Below are 20,935 nucleotides of genomic sequence, written 5' to 3' on the forward strand. Positions count from 1 at the left end.
GGCGAGACAACTTTCAATCATCACATAGCTTAAGGAATTCTTAAGGAGAGTAGAGAAAACATTGTGCCAGTGATTTCAGAGATTGATATATCATATCGGAAATGTCTTATTGAGATTATTTCAGCCAAGGGGGGATATACTAGCTATTAGGGCACAGGGTATCCTAACTTTTTCCGCAGTAGGAATTGGCATCTTAATTTTTTATTAAATAAGTGAATTTGTTTCTAGTTTTTGCATAGGTGATGCAATTACATCACCTTTATCTACAAATATAATTCGAAACAAGATTTAATATTGATCTTTCTTAATAAAATACTAAATATTTAATATAGGGGTGTCCTAACTTTTTCGCATGACTGTATATATGACAATCATCTCTACTTTCATATAAATCATTAAACGTCTGCATATTTTTTTTATCCTAATTTGGGGAGACCCCTGTAATTCTGCAGTACACTAAATAAAACAGGATTGAATGATGGGTATTGTGTCTACTGGCAAAAAAAGGATGAAGCTGCCCTCTGATGGACACATAATTCCAATGCAGCAGCCATGGTAGGGACTGCATTATCTTTCAGTTCCATAGCAGCTGTTGCTGTTCTCCCAAACAACCTGCACCTTAGGGACATCTAGACTCAAGTCTGATTATATCTTTAATTAAAATCAATTTTAAATTCCATTTGCAGATCTATTCACTAAATGCTTATAATACATGTGGTCAGTATAGCAGTATTCCATATAAAATAGAATCAATTACATATAAATAAAAACATGTCAGCGATCTGAAACCAGCAGACAAGCTGATTTGCTTCAGTTTTATATTATTTTTCTTGACCCATTATGGTCGATATCTATATTGTATGTATGATCACCAGAACAGGCATAAAAGGTAAGCAGTCATAATATAAGACCTTTAATACACGGCACGCTGAATTACTAAAGAGGAATGCAGGCATGACACCGGACAGGAGCCTTTTCAGCTCAGAGGAGTTTTATTATGTCCTGAATGGGGAGCGATGGAGGGATTGGGACAGCAGGGCGGCGTCTCTGGGCCCCGGGCCTCACAAAGCTACAGTAATGTCCGCACATCACCACCAGACACAACAAATAAAATAAAAGAAAGGTCTCATGAGGTGGCTGTGAAGCTGTCAGGACTCACAGCCTGAATGTCATACAGAGGCCCAGCCCAGCTTCACACATTTGAAAAGGAAAAACAGCAACAAATAAGACATTCTCTTAAAATAAACCTACTTCAAGTAAATGATGAGCAAAAAGCACACATGCTTCTCCTCATGTAGGCTATGTGTTCAAATATAAAAATAAAAACAAACTGTCACAATGGTACAGTGTAGTCCCATAAACCCAATCATTATGGAGGATACTGGCCCCATACTGGCCTAGAGGATACTATTATATAGATATACATTAAAATACATCTGAAAATACAGTCACCTTTTTGGCATCGATTGTCATTTATATCTAAGCTAAAACAGACCGAAGACATACAGTATATCCATCAACAATAATTGCAATATATACGCAACATGATAATAATTATGGATCTATAACACAGCTCAGTTCGGGTCTTTGTGCGTGTGCATGACTCCCCCGTTAGTTTACCACGTGCCGTTACAACATTAAAACAAAGAAACAAAAAAGGAGGAAAAAAAACACACACAAAAAAAAAACAGAAGACGGAAACATGAAGCGTAGGAGACCGTAATGGAGGCAGTCGTTAAAGAGGACTACAAGTATAACCAAGGAGACCTTCTGAGGAGGGGGATCCACCCGGTTAGCATGAATTAATTATTAGGTTCTCCAGTTCGTCTGTCTGACTGATGATTCAAATAGTTATACTTCAGAAATGCTCTTTATAATACCAAAATATTATTAACCATTCCGGCCATTAATTGTCACTGGTAGACAAACAGGTATTTAATGTATAAATAGCAATCTTCCATACCACTCTTCCAGGACATGGTCGCAGTGATAAATATATGTTTAAATAACGTATAATGCATATACAAATAAAGGCGATGGATAAGCCAAAGAGCCATTGATGCGCAACTCCCGTATTCCCGTAGTGTACTGTCTCACTATCCATTGAAGACAATATCTACTCATTTCTAATATAATTATAACCATATATTATATCACAATAACGTTAGAGTTCACGGAAATCTTAAGAATCTTATTGGCAATGACGCGACAGCCAGCAGCGCAGGAGCCACGGCCGGAAGCGATGGTGAGAGTCCCAGCACAAGACAGACCCCACCAGTGAATCCGAGCTACTGGGTAGCTCACTCAGCTTCACTGACGTTGACTCGCACCGCACATTCTTGCTATAAAGACTAGGGTGCACACCGAAGGCAATGGAGGCCCGGGTTAATTAAGGGCAGACTGACTGGTACCCTGTTTTGTGAATCTTAGGACTGTCGTTGCGCCTCCTACGTCTGGGGGGTATGGCGGCCCTTCCCGAAAGAATTTCTTGGTTCCGGTTACCGTGGCTCTCCATTAGGGGGCGCTAATGTTTTGTACAAAGTTAACCTCCATTTTATTCAGAATCGTGATGGAATTGCAAACCTGTTGAAACCTGATCTCATTTCGTTTGATTAGCTGCATTGCTGGTCGCTTATTCATATGAATTATATACAAATACAATATCGGCAATGGACCTAACTGACTGATCAGTAGCAATTATGGGGTCACTGAGTTCTTCATCATGACTTGGGTGAATTCTAACCCTGGCTATACCCTAGACAAGATGTCAATGCATCTTCTATTGGGCCAGTCATTGTGCAATTTATTTTGTACTACACACTGAACGTGTGTGAGAAAAGAGAGGACAAGCCGTATGGTGGAATTTCTTTGATAAGACAAACCTGAGATTAAATTTGGCTGGGAAACGGTCCTGCTCACAGTCTTAGGCTCCACTGTCTGCAACCACCTCCAAGATGGAGGAGAAGATGGCTGTCAGTGGGCCAGGAAACGGGCTTAGACCCCAATACCAGGCGGGTCCTTGTAATAGGAGGTCATGGAGTTAAATCATCATTGGGAGAGAAGCACACAGTGCATGAATGAATGGAGCATCTCAAGCACGCTGTCAGCAGTTCCTGTGGTTGGGGCCCTGACCCCCTCCTCCAGTTTGGGAGGCATCTGTGGGCAGGGCTGCAGTGGAATCGACACCAGGGGTGCTGGGGCTGGGTGTTTCACCAGGGGACACCGGTGGCAGTGAGGCGGGAGAGCCGTCAGACTCACAGACTAGGCGCTCCTTTTTGCCCGTGGTGGGGGTGCGGGGGGAGGGGCTGCGGCTGCCCAGGTGAAGGCCCTGCAGGCGGGGCAGGGCGGGGCTCCGGCTGCGGCTCCGTCGGCCCTGACTGCGGCCTTTGCTGGGGCTTGGGCTCCGGGATGTGGCGTGCAGCAGCCCCATGGTGCTGTCGTCCTCTGAGCTGAAGTCAGAGCTGTCAGATGGGCTGAGCACCGGGCTGGAGGTGGGCAGCTGGATCTGCAGGAAGAAACCAATGGGGGGAAGGAGGGGGGTATTCATATAAAGGGACCAGACCAATGACAGTCATGGGGGGGAAGGAACACAGAGTGCCAGCAGCTGGGTGATGCGACTCTGAGACATTTGGACTCCATCTTAGCAATCAATTAATTTGTTTTCACTACTTCTGGCCAGTTCATATTTTGGGGGGCACAAATATGTAAAAAAATGAATAATATTCTCTCAGTACAAATATCTCAAAGTAATTTAGTAAAACATCAAGGCTCAGCCCGTCAACTCAAGGTGAATGTCTGAGCAGAAAGTCAAGCAGCTTGAATTTATTAAGCAAAGGTGGAGAATAGCGGATTAAATATGGGTTGTTACTGTTTCGGGGGGGGGGGGGGGGGTGTATACTGGGTTCATTCAAACATTCCTCTGGCTCAATTTGCCAAACTGGTACTTCATTGTATGTGCTACCTGTGTACTTTATTTAACATTATATATATTATTATGCCACGATAATTGGGTTCAAACTGTGCATGAGCAGTAGGAGAGAGCATGGGTTCAGACACGACCTGGAAGGGCTCTGTCACGCCCACTATCGTGCTCATGTTGTTGCTATAGTAACCCAAGATGTAGTCTCCAGAGCCTTTTGGCAAATCCTCCTCTGCAAAGGTCACCTGTGAAAGAGTGGGGGCATGGGGAAGAAGGGGGCACAAATCAGCAGTAGCAGTAGCCTTATATGTGAGCTCTAATGTATGAGGGTGTATGTGTTAGTGTGTAAGTGTTAGTGTGTATGCCATGTTTTGGAACAGCCTGCCGTACCTGGTACTCCTGTGTCAGAAAGTCTGTCTCCTCTTGTTTGGCCCACACATACCCAACATAATCCTTGTGGTGCTTGAACCCAACCTGGAGAGACATTTGATGGATGGCATCATTAAGTGACGGACTGTACCACTAATTATCAGGGTGCTCCGCTAAGTTGCACAGCAATGATAATTGGCCAGCGTTAACGTTTCCCTTAGCCAATGGCGTGGTTCCTGCCCCTGCTCTGCCCACCCCAACACCCTTGTTCCCTGACAGGGCAAATAACTGGCACCTTGTACAGCCCAATCCAGTCCCAGGAGCTGCGGGAGAAGGTGGGCACCAGTTTGAATTTGGCCGTGGCGTCCGAGGGTTTTGTCCACTCATCCTCCACCATGAGCGTCACCCAGGGAATGTCCACCTTGTAGGGGAACTGAAACGGCAAAGTCAGCGACACTGTGGATGAACATGATTTTCATGCTATACTTTTGAATAATGCAACATACAGTTATATTTCACAGTGGATAACAGTGGAGCCCTCTACTGGAGGGAGCATCAACCTGCAGGGTGAAGATGGCAGAGACGGGCTTATGGTCGCTGATGACGTACTCCATGTGGCTCCGGTAGGAATACTGGGTGACCCGCGTCCCGCTAGTGAGCCCCGACGCCAGGCCACGCCTCGCCGCCACAAGCTGCGAGGCTGGCCTCAGCCGCCAAAGGATGCGGTCTGTCCAGGCTGGCTTACGCTTTTTCCCGCTGCCGGAAAGAGCAACACAGTGACGTCACACAAAGTGACCCACATAGCTAATAGCACCATGTTCATAATCATTTAAAAATTGTACAGCAGCACCTTTATCTGAAGCAACGTATATTTTTTTGAGAAAACAGGGTCACTTCATCCCTGGAACAACTGGGAGTTAAGGGCCTTGCATACGGCACAGTGTTCAACTGTTCAACCTGTGCACCATGTTCACAGATACAACAGCCAGCGCCCTTTCAGGATGTGAACCTACAACCAACAGGTTGTAAGCCGCTTGCTGCTCCCCTTTTAACATGTGTGAGGCAGAGACCCTTACGCCAAGCCAAAGTAAACTGCAGCACTTATCTCCCACCTTGTGTCGTAAGTGTTGGTCCCCACATCAAACTTGTAGGTGGGGGGGAATTTCAGGGGGCCCTCCAAGAATCCGTCAAGCACCTTCTCTGAATCTTTCGCCATGTTCAGCTGCAGGACAAAGAGAAATATTAACATTTGTACTGATGCGGGCAGGACAAACTAAACAACGGCCCATTAATGTTACAGTGCCTGGACAGCCTTTAACTGCTAATCATTGTACTGCCCGCCATCTAGTGGTGAGTATACAAAACAGCAGTCCAGTTAGATATGAAGCATCACTTCCTCACCTGGTCTTTCTCCCACAACAGTGACAGGTTGTTACTGTCGATCGCGCTCTTTACTACTTGAATGTCATAGTCTTCAATGCGGAAGTTCAGATCCCCAAACCAGAACACCACACTGAGCAGGAGAGACACGTGCGCACAGCAAGTAAGGAAGACCCACATCCTGATTCCCAACAGCATGGATCACAACAATATTTACCTGAATGTTACTTAGACGTTAACATAGGAGGATAAAGCAATGGTTAATTCGCCTAAAAGGTGGGGTGGAGTTTTCTGGCTAAAGGGAGTGAAAAAATCTGCTTCATAAAGGGAAATAAATTCTACCATCCATCTTGCAATTGCTTATTCAGTAGAGTCTCTGTGAGACTGGATCCTGTCCCAGGAAGCATCGGGTACAGGGTAGGGGACACCCTGGCCTGGATGCCAGTTCATCTGAGGACACAGATGCTCAGTCTTATGCGATAGGCGACTGGGAGACAGCAGGTTTTGGGGCCGCAGGGGGAGAACATGCAGGCTCACAAAGACACATGGAGGCGGCAGTCGAGGGCAGTGCCCACGCAGATGTTTCAGATGTCAGTCATATGGTTGTTTTTCCCTGCTTCATGTCCTGGTTTGCAGTGTGTGCATGCAGGTATTTATCTTTTGTCCATCAATGGCTGTTGAGATTTTTCACCAGACTTTTCACCAGTTTGCATGAGGATCTGTTTTTTCAACACAAAGAATCTGTGAAAGGTGCTTTTAAAAACCTAAAAGTGGTCAGTCACAGAAATAAATAAGCAGCTCATACATAGGATGGGGATTCGCCTAAAGCAGTTTCTCAATCTGGTCGTCAGGGACCCCCGAGACGGGAGGGAACAAAAATGTGGACCATGAGAACTGGATTGAGAAACACTGGCTTAAAGTTTACTTCTAACACAAAAAGGGGGGAATGTTTCCCAAGCACCATCAGGGGGTGACCCTGGGGCGGGGGGGGATTCAGCTCACTCGTGGTCCAGCACTCCCGTGGCGGCCTGGCCCTCGAACTGCTGCTGCTGCAGGATGCTCTCAAAGTCCTCCATGCGCTGCTCCGAGTTCTCCATGTGTGCGGGCAGGTGGCAGTTCAGGAAGCAGATGGGGTGGCCGAACACGGTCATGCGGGCGCTCACGCCCCCTTTGTTTCCCTGTGGGGGGGGGGGGGAGGTAAAGCAGTGTCTATCGTCTAGTACACCACGGGTACGTAGGTCAGTGTGCTGCAGCCCCTGCTCCTCTCCAGTGGCTCAGAGACGCCAGCGCTGAACTCCAGCAGCGTCCCACAGAGTTTGAGTTAAACTCAATTATCAACCGCTGTCATGAAGGGAGTTTTCAGCGTCTTCAGGCTATATTAACAGACGAACCCTAATTGGTTTAACGTGAAATTTGCCCTTTTTAAACACAGACCAGTAACCTCCATACACATACAGCCAGAGCACAGTGTAGTCCAGTACAGTCTATGCTAGGTTTGTGTCACAAAACGCAAAGCCAAATTTCTCATGCACTGGAAAAGTGATGTTTTCTAGTTGTGTAGCAGTCAGTAGCCAGGACCCCTAAGATCTGTCTGTGAGTGTTACTGGTTACCTGGGTGACCGTTACCAGAGGGACCAGTTCAGTGAGTTTGTTACCTAGCAGATGCTGATGTGTGATTCTCTGTATGGTATATGCGTGTTGTCCACTGGCAGGCCACTTACCCAGTAGCCCCCCAGGCCGGTGCGCGTGCTTTCGGTCTGGACCCCCCTCAGGAAGGGTAGGTGGTAGTATTTGGCAAACACCAGCAGCAGCACCCCCTGCATGCGCTGGGACGTCACCTTGGTGGGGGGAAGGGGGTATTGGTCAGTTGTTTTGTTTACTCCTGTGTCTGATTCCTGCATCTGAATCCTGTGTTTGATTCCTGCATCTGACTCCTGTGTTTGACTCCTGTATCTGACTCCTGCATCTGAGTCCTGTGTTTTACTCCTGCGTCTGAATCCTGTGTTTGATTCCTGCATCTGACTCCTGTGTTTGACTCCTGTATCTGACTCCTGTGTTTTACTCCTGCATCTGATTCTTGCATCTGATTCCTATGTTTGACTCCTGCCTCTGACTCCTGCATCTGACTCTTGTGTTTGACTACTGTGTTTGTACCTTTTTCTGAAACACAGTCTCTTTTTCTCTTTCTCTTTCTTTCTGCAGAGATAATATGCAAACCATATTGAAATAGTTGCCTATGTTTGAAGTCCCTCAGCTGTGTGGGTTTTTCCTGAGCATCTCATGCACACCACAGCTGCTGAAAAAGTAATGGAAGCTAAAAGCAACGCACAAAACAAACCCCCCCCCCCCCCCAGACATGGGGCCTTCATACACAAGCTCCAACTGCTGATGAAACACAACAAGAACACATTCTGTTGTTACTTCTGAACACGGGCACATGGCACTGAGATATAATACTAACACGTCTTGGCAAAGTGTTGTGCAAGTGCTCACCCCAGAGGGGGATCAGATACCGCCTCTTTCTGATTTAAGCAAGCTTGATGGCCAGACAGATATTTCCCCCACAGCCCTGTGCCCCTTGCGATTACAAACACATTCACAATCTTCCCAAATATGACCCCTTTTCTCTGCTCTTCTCCGGCTTCACAGAAGCTTCTCTCCCAAAGCAGCCATTTGAACTGCCTGCTTACACAATCTATCCCACTGAACCATAAAATGGAGTGCAGAGTGGAAAAAAGGCCCGTATTTACTGAATTCAGATCCAGATGAGGGCGACCACAGTGCATTCTGGGATTAGAGATGCAATCAGGATAGGGAGAAGGGCAGAGGAACACATTCACTACAGCCTGAGCCAGTATCTGTGGGATCCAATCAAACAGCTGTGGCCAGGTCACAGTCGGGTCTGATAAGCCTGCCTTTCTGTGACCGTGTCACTTCAACCTCACCCAGGGTTCTCCTGCATAGCATTAAAAGCAGTTAGTTGCCCTCTACAGAAGATGTGTTGAACACTAATTATCACACATACTGCATGTAATACATTACAACACATGACACAAGCACTCATTTTCAAAATCTATTTAAAACTGACCTTTTGCACTGAGGTGTTAAGCAGTATTAGGTTAGGGGCCACAAATTTGGTTGCTGGAAAATCTCCAGTTTATTTCAGAGGATTTTTTTGAGGACCCCATAAGGTGACTTTGGGAATGGCGCCCCCTTCAGTATGGAAACATCAGGGCAGCAGCGAGAACGGCCACCACGGACCGAAACACGGGCAAACAGAAAATCAGGCTTTAAGGAAAACCTCCGCTTTCTGCAGTAATTTTACATCTGTTTAATTTCTGGGTGAATTATTAATAACTTATTGTTGGTTTGCATTTTATTACAATAATCTGTCAAAAAAGTAGCCAAAATTGTAACACAGTTCCCAGAACAGAGTCAGATCAGCCCCAAGATCAATCAGAACCCACCCCCAGCCACATCACCGGCCCCTCCAGCTCCAGTGAGCAATCGGTCACAACTCACTGTTTAACCGCTATCTTACTTATAAAGGTCCGTGCTAGAGTAACATATCACAGCCACTGCTGGGGGAGAAAAGTCAAATAAGAAAAGAGATTATTAAACTAACGTGATGTATAACACCCCCCCCCCCATACACACAGACACACAGTTCTGGAAAAAATTATGAGAACCCATTCTTTTTTTTAAATCTGCATTTTAAAATTCTGGTTTAACCCTGGTCCTTCTGGCAGAAGGCTACACTGCGAGGTAGGCTGCTTTCAGGCTCAGAGTTTCTAAGACAGCAGTACACAAGAACAAGGTGAAGCAGGAGACACTGACAATAATCATAAACCAGCCAGGCAGAGGGCAGAAGCAACTTTCTAATGCCTAGGATGACATTCAACTTATCCAGCAGTGCCTCATAAATCAGAGGATGACCTCAAGTGACCTTCAAAAAGAATGGGAAATGTTAAGTGATGTGAAGTGCAGTTCATAACAGTCTCCTAGAAATAGATCTGAAGACCCATAAAGCAAGGAAGAAGCTCTTCATTAATGAGAAGCAGGGAAGAGCCAGGCTGAAGTTTGCAAAATTATGGGCGCTTACCAATATATTGAGAAATGAGTGAAACTGAAAATTTTGTTGTGGTCTCTTAATTTTTTCCAGAGCAGCACATAACTTACTGAGACATAATGTTGGTGCTGGTGTTTTGGGACTGAGAAGGTGAGCTGCCTATTGATCTAAGCTAAGGTGACCTTGAGATGCAAAGGGTTACAGGGTAATTATGCATAGGGTGGGAATGGGGGGGCGTTACTGACCAACACGTATCCAAAGGGGCTTAGGGTGTCCATGAAAACCTCGCTCCACTGGTCAGTGAACAGTACGTCCTTCAGCCTCTTGTTAATCATGGAGTTCACTTCCTGTAGCCTGAGACAGAGAACAGGACGGGATTGGCGTGCAGACCCTCAAGGACATTTCAGAGACTCCCAGGAGCAGGGTGGGAGGAGGCATGGAGAAAAAGAGTGAGGGAGAGAGAGAGGAAGAGGAAGTGAAGAGAGACAGAGGGTATTAATACAGACAATTACAGGGGGCCCCGAGGGAGGAGAGATGAAACGAAGTGAGGGTATAAAAAGGAGGAGAGGACGAGGGAAGGAACGCGAAGGAAAGCTGGAATGGCTGGGCAGATGGACTGTGACAATTGTTCCAGTTTATTACTTGCCTGAGAAAATGAAATACAAATTCCTGCCTTTGGTATAACTGCAGTCTTTTCTTATCTACCTCAGTTTCATTAGTCTCCTTCACACCTAAGACGCCACTCTACATGTGGAACGGGGCCCCAAGGCAGAAAGTCTGTGGCCAGCAGCTGGTTGTCAGGTGCAGATCATATGACCTCACACTGCTAATGTGATTGGACATGTGCCGGGTCCCTGACTGTGGGCGTCCTGGTAGCTGCTGGTGTTGCATACGACTGTGTAGAGCTTGAGGAAGGTCTGACCAATGGATTTGAAGAGCTCTAGGACCGATTTATCTGACAACACTGTACAGATTTTGCACACTTCCTGAAACAGGGGCTTGTGCTTCAGCTGTTATACACTGGGACGCTGTGTAAGCTTCAGGCTGTAGCCTCTGGGCCCATGATGGTCTTGTATCTTACCCAGGAACCCACATTTAAATATTCTGCTCCAACATCAGCAACCCGGGTGGCCTCACCCAATGATGTACATGTCAGTGTTTCCATCTCCTATGTTCAGCTCCAGCAAGGAAGTGAGGTCATCAGGTGGCACAGCCGAGCCCACGTTCCATGTGACTAAATGCACCCTATCAGAGAAAAGCAGGAGCCGTCATGGGGCTTCACATATCTCGCCAAAGGGCCTGTAAATGCAAACTATTCCAGCACAAATTATAATGATTTTAATACAGTTTTTAGTACGGAATTACACATTGGCCTTACAGATAACAAATCTAACTTTTATATTATCCATTAATCTTTTTTTTTTTTCTTAACTGCCTATCCATACAGGGTTGTGGTGATCCAGGACAGTCCACTACAAGTGCAGGTCATGTGACCTGCCTGCATGCACACATACACACTAACGTACAGCACCAAAGAGATAAATAATCAAAAGTAATCAACCATCAATCTATCCATCCATCTATTCACAAATCTTCCATAACTGCTTATCCAGTGATATTCTCAGACAAAGTGTCTGAATGTTTCTCGCACCATTGTTACTGGGCTGCAGGATGGGTTTCCAATGGAAACGACAGATTACATCACCCTGCAGCGTGACTCAGAGTGAAACCAAGGGTATGCTGAGGAGCACATTCCAGCCACATCACTAACACTTAGGATGCTTTGGTTTTGATCCAGCACCCTTGTTCTTAATCATATCTGCTGCAGACGTCCTTGTGAGGGACACAGGATGATATTGCGGGGGGGGGGGGAGGCCTAACCTGAAATCCTCCACTGCTTGCACTTGTATGTCTGTGGTTCCTGCCCTCTGCTGATGGGCGGTGAATTGGGTGTCTTCGGGCAATGATGGCGGTGGCTGGGGTACTGGAGCCGCCCGAGTAGAGGTAGGGCTTCGAGAGCCTGAGCTATTCTGTTGTGGGCCTTCGGGGCCCAGGGGGCCCAGTGAGCCCGAGCCCTGTGGTACAGGCTTCCCAGACTGGGGGGTGGTGACTTGTACCCTTGACTGAACCTGAGGAGCTCTGGGTGTGTCCGGTTCCATCCTCCCCGCATCTCCTGGCTGAGACCTGGACAACTCAGGGGTCAGCTGACATTCAGCAGGTTGGTCCGACTGCCGCGCCCTCCTGGGAGCCCTCGGGGTCAGGGACGTCGGTGGGCCGCCCTGGGCTATAGGAGTGGTGGGAGTCCTGGGTGGCGCTGATCCGGCCTGACCAGACGGCTCAGTGTCTCTTCGGGTCGGTTGTCCTACATCCATGTCCCTGACAACACAACAGAACAGAAGACAGCGCTCTTATGCTCAGTGGATGACCATCCTTCATGGGACACAAACCCCTACCTCAGTCGGCCCATGCTGACCAACGGCAGCAGGACCCTGAAGTGGGTTTCATTTTACCCTCCTTCATCATCATCATCTACATTATCAGGGGTTCCAGGTCACGTCACACGCCACGGTATACCATAATACTGCCCAAACCTACTTCAAACCAACATCAAACCAACAAAAACCAACCAGGTGCAGGTTCTGGTTCCCAATCCTAACCCTAACCGGCATGTCCTGCCCAGTGAGGCATCACAACCACCCCCGTCCCTGACAGGTCACTCAACCTGGGTATACATAAGAACATAAGAAATTTACAAACGAGAGGGGGCCATTCGGCCCATCAAGCTCGTTTGGGGAGAACTTAACTAATAGCTCAGAGTTTTTAAAATCTTATCTAGCTCTGATTTAAAGGAACCCAGGGTTTTAGCTTCCACTACACTAGCAGGAAGACTATTCCATACTCTAACTACACGCTGTGTAAAGAAGTGCTTCCTCAAATTTGTTTTAAAATGTTCTCCCGCTAATTTCCACTTATGGCCACGAGTTAGCACTAGTATTTAAACTAATATTGAAATAGCCATTTGGCTGAACAGCATCCAGACCCGTTAGAATCTTATAGACCTGGATCATATCCCCCCTTAGACTCCTTTGCTCAAGGCTAAACAGATTCAGCTCAGCTAACCTCTCCTCATAAGACAACTGTCTGCCTGTCAATCAGCAGACTGAACACTGATCGACAGGAACTGTCATCTCCTGAGGCTCTGGGGTGATCGCCCCTCTGAGACCATGTGCACTGGCAGAGCGGGACCTGAACTGGGAACCCTGGACGAGGCAGTGAAGGCCCAGATCCCCTCACACCAACAAACTGTGAGTAATTCTCTTATTGCATCATCAATCATGCAGTTTTGACTTCTAAGTAATCAAATATAAATGAGTTTATGTAAATGAACAGCACCCGGTAATATGTATTATGCAAATGAATTCTGCCCTGTAACCAAATATGCAAAAACACAACTACAGACCTTAGGTCAAACATAATAGTATCTGTCAATGGCTTTTTTGGGATTCACATTGTTACCACTTAACCATTAACCAGTTCACCAATTTTTCAAAAGGCTTCCATGGTAGGCAGTGACCTGCCTGTCAATCAGCAGACTGATATCAGAGATTAAAAATATTAGAAATTCTTTTGGCATGAATATGAGACTTTTAATGGACGCTAATCAGATGCTAAATGCTAAATGACCACCAGCACAGTACAGCTGTTGTTTCTGCACGCCTCTCGCACACTTTTGGGATTCCTGCAGAATCGTGACCTGACGCCCATTACTCTGGGTTATTTTTAAAGGCATGAAACTGTGTAGGAAAATCGTAGAGGACAGGAAAAGTTCAGGAGACGAAATGCGTGACCATGAGCACACACGTTTCCAAAGCAACACAGAAACAGGTGCACCCCCTTTCTGCAGCCTCTGGGATGGGGGCCCAGTGTGATATGCTTTCATGGGGGCCAAAATCTCTAGCAGTGCCCCTGCCAGGGTTGCCAGATCCAGTGAAGATACCTGTGATAACAATAAAATTAACTTGCTAAACTAATCGCACTCCACACTCCAATTAAGAACTATCAGGCAGGAAAGTTTAGTTGCGCGGTGAAGACAGGAAGGGGTGAAAGGGGACTGCACACGCTGGGAGGGGGGCAGCAGGTGACACTGATCAAGAGCCTAGCTTTGAAGCCCCACAAATATACAGGTTAGAGAAGGAAGAGCCACATTCACACACTGAATAGTCAGTAGATAAACACTGATCGGCTTCGACACCTTGGGCTGACCACAAAGGAAGATTACTAAACAAAATGAAGCAAATAAGGAAATAAAACAGGAAGAACAGGAATGAAAACCACACTAGTGAAATCAGCTAGCTGCTTCTTTCATTTGAGAGGCTTACAAAACGCTGCAGAAAAGAGGCTAAATTAGACGAAACAAAAGAGCAGAGAGCCACCCTGGTGCCGCGTGCCTGTTTGCTGAGGTACAGCAGTGCTGCGGCACTCGCACCTTACACAAGCAGCTCAGATAGGGACCCATTAAGTCGGGTTATATTTAGCGCATGGAAAGGCAGCATTTATCAGGCCCTTCTGCTGGTGAATTTTAAGAACTTCCATGTCAGCTGTAAACATTCAGCACTGACCAGTCAGGCAGAGAAGGGAATAATGTTTCCTTTTCAGGGCCGGTCGGCGCTGCAGGCGACATAGGCAATTGCCTAGGGTGCCATTTGATTAGGGGGCACAAAAGAGCGAATGAAACAAAGCAGAAGTAATACCTCTGGTTGCATTCCATGGTTTACATTACAGCTATTTACAGTACTTTTGATATTGCCCTACTTTTCTTGTGAAACAGAGGTGAGCTTGCTAGTTAGTTTGCTAGTTATATCATTATAATAACTGTCAAGACCATTATATTTTGCATAAGTGGTTTGAAATATTTTGAATGCATCCCTTCAGCCAATTCAATAAAATGCATAAACACAATCAAAACCAAAACCATTATAGTTTATGATGTTGAGAGGAGAAGCAGGATCTCGGGCTTTAAAAGCCGCAGCACGTCTTTAATCACATTCTGGGGAGGCGACAGCAGCAGGCTGTGCTGAAAACAGACGCTGAGAGGGTCTGAATCAGCTGTAATTATGCTCTGACGCGAGCCTTGCAAAGACTCTAATTAACCCCCCAGCAATTAGACAGTGTGTGATGGTAGGAAAAGGCACTGAATGGACCGCAGGGCGGATGAGGGAGGGGCTGCGAGATCGAACACAACAAGGCTCCATTACCGAGCGCCCACCCCACTGAAGTAACACCACTTCCCTCCCGCTACACCACCCCACCCCGGCCCCCCACCCCCGCCTCCCTAAAAACCTGACGGTGACATCAGCGTGACACTGGTGCAGGGTCAGACCTACCAATGGCAGCCAGAGGTAGATCAGGAAGAAAAAAATAAAGAGAGAGATAAAAAAAAAGAGGAAGACAAAAAGAAATGGTGAAAGAGTAAAGGAGAAACAGAGACGAAGCAGGCTGCACTGTACAACACAAACAGCACTGAGCAGCACCAGTAAAAAGGTCAGGAAGGGCAGATGCAAATTCAGTCATAAACAGACCATCATAAATTAGCCTTCTGACATATCCCCCCCCAGATGTGTGTTAACCAGAAACAAACGCATGATGCCGAGCACTTACACCTGTACCTGAAACGGAAGCCATGAAGATAAGGAGGTGAATTTAAAATTAATGCATGCAGATTAAATTTGGTATGAAAGAGAAGAGCAATAAATAATGCAAAAAGCTGATTAGTAGGAAATGTCAACTTTCTGAATTGATTCGCTGATGGGTAATGATAGTGACAGATGCCATTTGTCTATCTTTTGATGTTCCTGGGAAACCCACCCCCAAAAAAACACAGGGACTTCATTCTTAAGAAGGGCCAATTAATCCCAAACACAGCACCCCACAGAAGTGTGCTTCAGTAAAGCTCAGCCCCTTCTAAGCATAGAAAGAAGCATTTCTTCCATAGCAGCCTGAGAATGTGCGAGATGGGATTTCAATAATCCTCAGGGAGCAGCGGCTTTAACTCTCGCTGGGTCTCCAAAAGGTTGGAGTTGAGAATACGAGATGACCCTCCAGCATGGCTGGACGTGGATCTGCACAATACGCTGGACAGGGAAGAATGGGATTGTGCTAATCAGGAGAGGCAGAACAAACAGCCCCGAATCTGGGCTGACCTCCACTCCCAGTCCTCATCCAGCTGGAACTCCTTGACTAATCACCAGAAATCAGGGCTTAACCAGTGGTGCCCACACAGATACGTACAGCTGGATCATTTCATCCATACAGGTGACTATCCAACAAGATCATGAACCTCATGAACAGCTAGAGATGATTGCAATCCATAAGCTGCCCACAAAATAAGGTAGTATTTTAACCTTTGATAAATAATTTTTTGTGATCTTCAAAGTAACAAAATTTACTTTTTACAGATCAACAATTAAGATCATCAATCCCCATCAAGCCAGTTAGAGTAGGTTACCCGGACCAGTCCATGATGCAACGTAACTGGACCCAGGATACTCAGACGGGCTGACAGTAGGGCATGTGTCTGGGTAACAGCATCTCCTTCATGCTGATTCCCGACACTGGAGCTTTACAGCTCCGTATGCCCAGCCTGCCGCATCCTGCTCCCGCCCAGCCTGCCGCGTGAATGAGGGCTCCTCAGAGTTTGGCTTCCAATGCCATGACCATGAGTTGGCCTCCAGAGAGAGGAAAGAGGACGCCAGCCAGATTCCAACATCACCCCCAACGTCAGCATAAGAGGAGAAGGCATCCTGGGCTGTGGGAAAGTAGCTAGTGATGGTACCCGCATTTACAGCGTTTACAGCGACAGCAGAGTCAGCAGCTTCAGCTTCCACTGAATTCACATGAACTTCATGTGGCCACATCTACGACAAGCCAAGTCTGTATCCCCATTACATCTACTCACTTAGGGGGCTAGAACTCCCCATCAAACACCCTCAGGTCCACCACAATTACTAGGGGTGCAGAAAATGGAACGTTCTGTCTGGATTCATCACGGGGGAGCAGTCAGTGTGTCCCGTCCCAGAGGATGCATTCCATAGTCAAGGACTCAGTCAGCCTCAACACAATAAGAACATAAGAACATAAGAACAATAATAATACCCGAGTACTTCACACTCGCAGTTTTCTGGCATCATGACACATTTGCACTAAAACTGCACCGCAACAGCTACAGCAACCCATATACAGTTACCCTACATATGAATTCTCTCATATTACTCTCATATTGCATTTGCATTGCCCAGAAAGGGAATTCTCAGGTGCACATTCCACTGAGCGATGTGCTCATTACACATGACAAATCATCCTGAAATTCTATTGGGTGCTGCAGGTTTTGTGCATCTCTTTTGGGTTCAAGGGCATAGCTGGGCTCCTACCTGCTTAATGCAAGAAAGCCACACCCCTTCTTCACCTCCCCCCAACTGTCCTTGACCTTATTATCCAGCATGACTGCCCCCCCCCCAAAGCACCTGGCCAGTCACCTGACTCCCCCGGTCATGCATGAGCATCGCGGAAGTCTCCAGAATGGTTCTCCTCCCTGCCTGTGCACCCTTAATGACGGCTAAAACAGACTGCCTGTCGTTCGCATTATTTCAGCCTCCTGCAGGCCAGCTCTCATACTGGCTCATCAGAAGGACCTTATCTCAGCCGTGCATGATGGGTAAAGCGATCTCTTTCAGTCAAAGTTCATGGGTTACTGTGTGTTTGTGTGTGAACCCGCCCCGTGACGGCCATACTGGTAAAACCTGAGCAGTTACATGGGCATCAGTATAAAAGAAAGGGATACATAAAACCAGGGGGCAAAACTATGGTGAATTCTGACAGACATTTTGATCAAAATGCAATTTTTTACCACAGACAAGGTATTTAAAAATACAGCCTTTATACATTGTTTTCTCAATCAAAACATTTTTGCAGCAAACACACGAATCTTGCCAGAGACACATTTGCCCATTGATAATATGGATAAAAGCCAAAGTGACTGAGAAGGTGTGTGTGTATGTGTTTGTGTTTGTGTGTGTGTGTGTGTGTGTGTGTGTGGGGGGGGGGGGGGGGGGTTCTATCTTTGGGTGTGAGACGATGCCTGGGGATCCCAAGTGTGAAATTTATCAGATGACAGGAAGGACAGCCCGCCTTGCCATTCCCCCTCAGCCATGTTATGATGTTATTTTCACAATCCAAGGCCAAGCATGTAGCATGGGGCTGTGTGATGCTCTGTGGATTAGGACTCTATGTGTGATCAAAAGGTCGCTGGTTCAAATCCCTTGGGCAACAGAGTGATTTCACATTTGAGCCTCTGAGCAAGGCCCTTAACTCCCAATTGCTCCAGGGGATGGCTGACCCTAACCCTCCCGAAGGTGTCCCTGTGGTGTGTGTGTTTCACAGAGGGCAGGTGTCCACGCTATGCTGCTATCTGTCTCTAGCAGGTGTTTTTATCCAAAGAGATATGCAGCTGATTGTTTTTAATTTCCTCATTTCACTTTTCTATGGATCTCCTCAGCGATCTTCTCTTTCAGATCCATAAAAACATCACTGGGTTGTCTGATCTGTCCACCGAGAAGTCCATCACAAGGACACGTACACACACCCAGCACACACTTGTAGGGTAAACATATCTTTATGGGGACCGCTCATTCACACACACACGTGCACACACACACATAATTAGAGACACCGATTCATCCTAATTCCATGTTTCTGGACTGCAGAAGGAAAGTGGAGCACCAGGTAGAAGCCTGTGAGAACCAAGACCATCAATTTTACGGATACACTGTTGATTAGCGTAATGGTGCCGTTCCAACAGAGAACTGGCTTATTTCTGCTATACCTTAGCCTTTGGGAAAATAAGGTATAAACTGATGTTTGCAAAAAAATAAAAATAAATGTTTCTGTACAACTGAAAATCAGTTTATCAGCTTAAGTCATTCAATGACAGGAAACAGAATGGAAGTAATAGACTCCGTTTACATAAAGCACTCTAACATATATGTGCTCCGTGATTACGTGCTGTCATCTATAGAGCTGGTCCACATGTTAAGAAATGGCACATAACCAAAATGTAGGCTCAAATATAATCATATGAACCCTGGCCAGATGCCACGCAGGTCTCCATAAACAGCTGGTCATCATGATAAAGTGGAGCAGCAAACCCCCGAATCCCATCTTGTGAACCAAGAGATAGTCACAATGATACTTTCCCCTTCAACAGAATTCGTTTTAATAAGGAAAACCAGCAAAAAGCGTCCTTTTAATTCTAGCAAAGCGGCGAGGCGGCAGGTCGGCAGACCCAGGCACTGGATCACGACAGGTCTAGCAGATGTATGCCTTTTCCGTAGCGCTCAGATGCTGCACTGCTACCGAAATCTGGATGTATTTTGGCGACATAATCTCTTCTTAATATATCGCTAATGCGACACCCCTGCGATAGATCCATCTTTACAAGTAAAGTTTGAAAACATACTTGATCACCATGGATTAAGACTTTATCTTAATTGTATATCCCTTAAATCTTCATTTACGGTATTTTACTGTAAAAAATCCCTTTTAAAATCCCATCTCTTTTTTGATAGCGCTCAATTCGGAAGAAAGTTGTTTTAAGCATGTTTCACTGTTACTAGACACACTTACTCTTGACAGACTTCTTCCAGTAGGTGTAATGCAGAAACGAACTAGACCACGCATAAAATTACCAACAGCAGGATTCAGGAATGAAACTGTAACTGGATGGACACAACACGGTTACAGAGAAATTTAACATAATACAGCAACAATGACAAACACTGCACGTAAATTTTGCAATTTACGGTCTCTAACCGCTGCAATAACATATTCAGTGAGTATCAATATACATAAAATTACAGAAACTGTGCTTTTGATATATTTACTGTAGGTGCACCCTTAGCGAGTAAATGGACGCGTAAGAGGAGCGCAGCTAATAATTTAGTGCCACAGGCATGCGTTCTGCTCGAGTACCTAACCGGAAAACACGCCGGATCGGCCACTATGGGAACACTGAGTAAAATCCCTTTGCGATTTAAAAATGTTCAGAAAAATGTACCTTATTGCCGGGAAGAAAATACGACAAATCGATCACAAAATTACCAGATATATTCAGAAGAAAACGGTAATGCATTACATAAAACAGGCATGCATATTTCCAAAGGGCGTTGCGTCCCGTAACATGTTTATCATGACATCTAACCAGCTACTTACCTTTCGAAATGGGATGGATGATGCTGTAGCGTCTTAAAGCAGTCGAAATTATGAGATGTAAAGCTTCAACTCCGCTCTAACATTAATATTGACAGCCAACCTGCCGTTTCCCTCCAGCAAGATCAAGAATATCCGCCTCTTTAGTTTGATCTTAGTCGTTTTTTCTTACCCGGCGTTTTTCTGCAAATTCAATAAGGATGAACTAAATACAGAAGTCAAACGGCCTGCTGTTACTGACATGCAGGCATTTCTCCGTGCTTGACACTAGCAGCGGACGGGCAGGTGTGTCGCCAGGAGGAGGGACCGCCGGCCACCAGGGTCCAGCACATTGCATTTATAATAATAAACACGCGTGTCTTTCTATATCTGCCTGACTGCCCACTGACCTAGCGCTCATAACCCGAGTTTATTCGGCGGAGCTGATATTTCGACTTAAACCGCGGTGGTCAGCATGGTTTTTTGTCCAGACCCTGTGACCGAGCCGGGTTACGGATGCGCTGGCACCGGCAAGCAGCGCCGCGCAGCGCCTCGTTTCCCGAACTGTCCTCGGCGAGCGCCACCCAAGCCGGATGAAGGCAGGAAAACGTCACCGTCCATGAAGGTTATTCAATGACGAGTGGGGACCAGTCTCATTAAAACAAAAAAGATAATTCTAAGAATATAGCCGCAGACGCCTTAACTAATTTACATGTGTTCGAGCAAAAGGATCTGTTAAGAGAATGATATTTGTGTGCTTGTAGGCTACAATATATAGTATATGCTGTGCTTTAAGTAATTATGAAATGACATCATAAACGAAGACGGAAATAGCTCGTTCTTTGCCCTGTTGCCAGATGCTAAAAGTCACCTGCACGCAGTGCCATATAGTCGAGACCTCTGTGAGTCATGATTTATTATCAATAGAATAATGCTGTGTGATCCGTTGATGATTTCAA

The 20,935-nt window shown here is 46.1% G+C and overlaps 1 protein-coding gene across 1 annotated transcript; it reads right to left on the reverse strand.

The window, feature by feature from the left end:
- Positions 1 to 973: 973 nt before the first annotated feature.
- On the reverse strand, positions 974 to 20,710 carry inpp5jb (inositol polyphosphate-5-phosphatase Jb). The gene is made up of 13 exons (XM_023796079.2): positions 20,001 to 20,710; positions 11,619 to 12,113; positions 10,875 to 10,982; positions 9,983 to 10,091; positions 7,390 to 7,506; positions 6,671 to 6,846; positions 5,690 to 5,801; positions 5,401 to 5,510; positions 4,849 to 5,044; positions 4,584 to 4,721; positions 4,310 to 4,393; positions 4,060 to 4,164; positions 974 to 3,505 (listed from the first exon to the last, which is right to left on the reverse strand). The coding sequence occupies exons 2-13, from the start codon at positions 12,107 to 12,109 to the stop codon at positions 3,104 to 3,106; spliced, it is 2,148 nt and encodes a 715-aa protein (XP_023651847.1). The 5' UTR covers positions 12,110 to 12,113; positions 20,001 to 20,710; the 3' UTR covers positions 974 to 3,103.
- Between the last annotated feature and the right edge of the window lie 225 nt (positions 20,711 to 20,935).

The sequence above is a fragment of the Paramormyrops kingsleyae genome, chromosome 2 (assembly GCF_048594095.1).
Source record: "Paramormyrops kingsleyae isolate MSU_618 chromosome 2, PKINGS_0.4, whole genome shotgun sequence".
Lineage (NCBI taxonomy): Eukaryota > Metazoa > Chordata > Actinopteri > Osteoglossiformes > Mormyridae > Paramormyrops > Paramormyrops kingsleyae.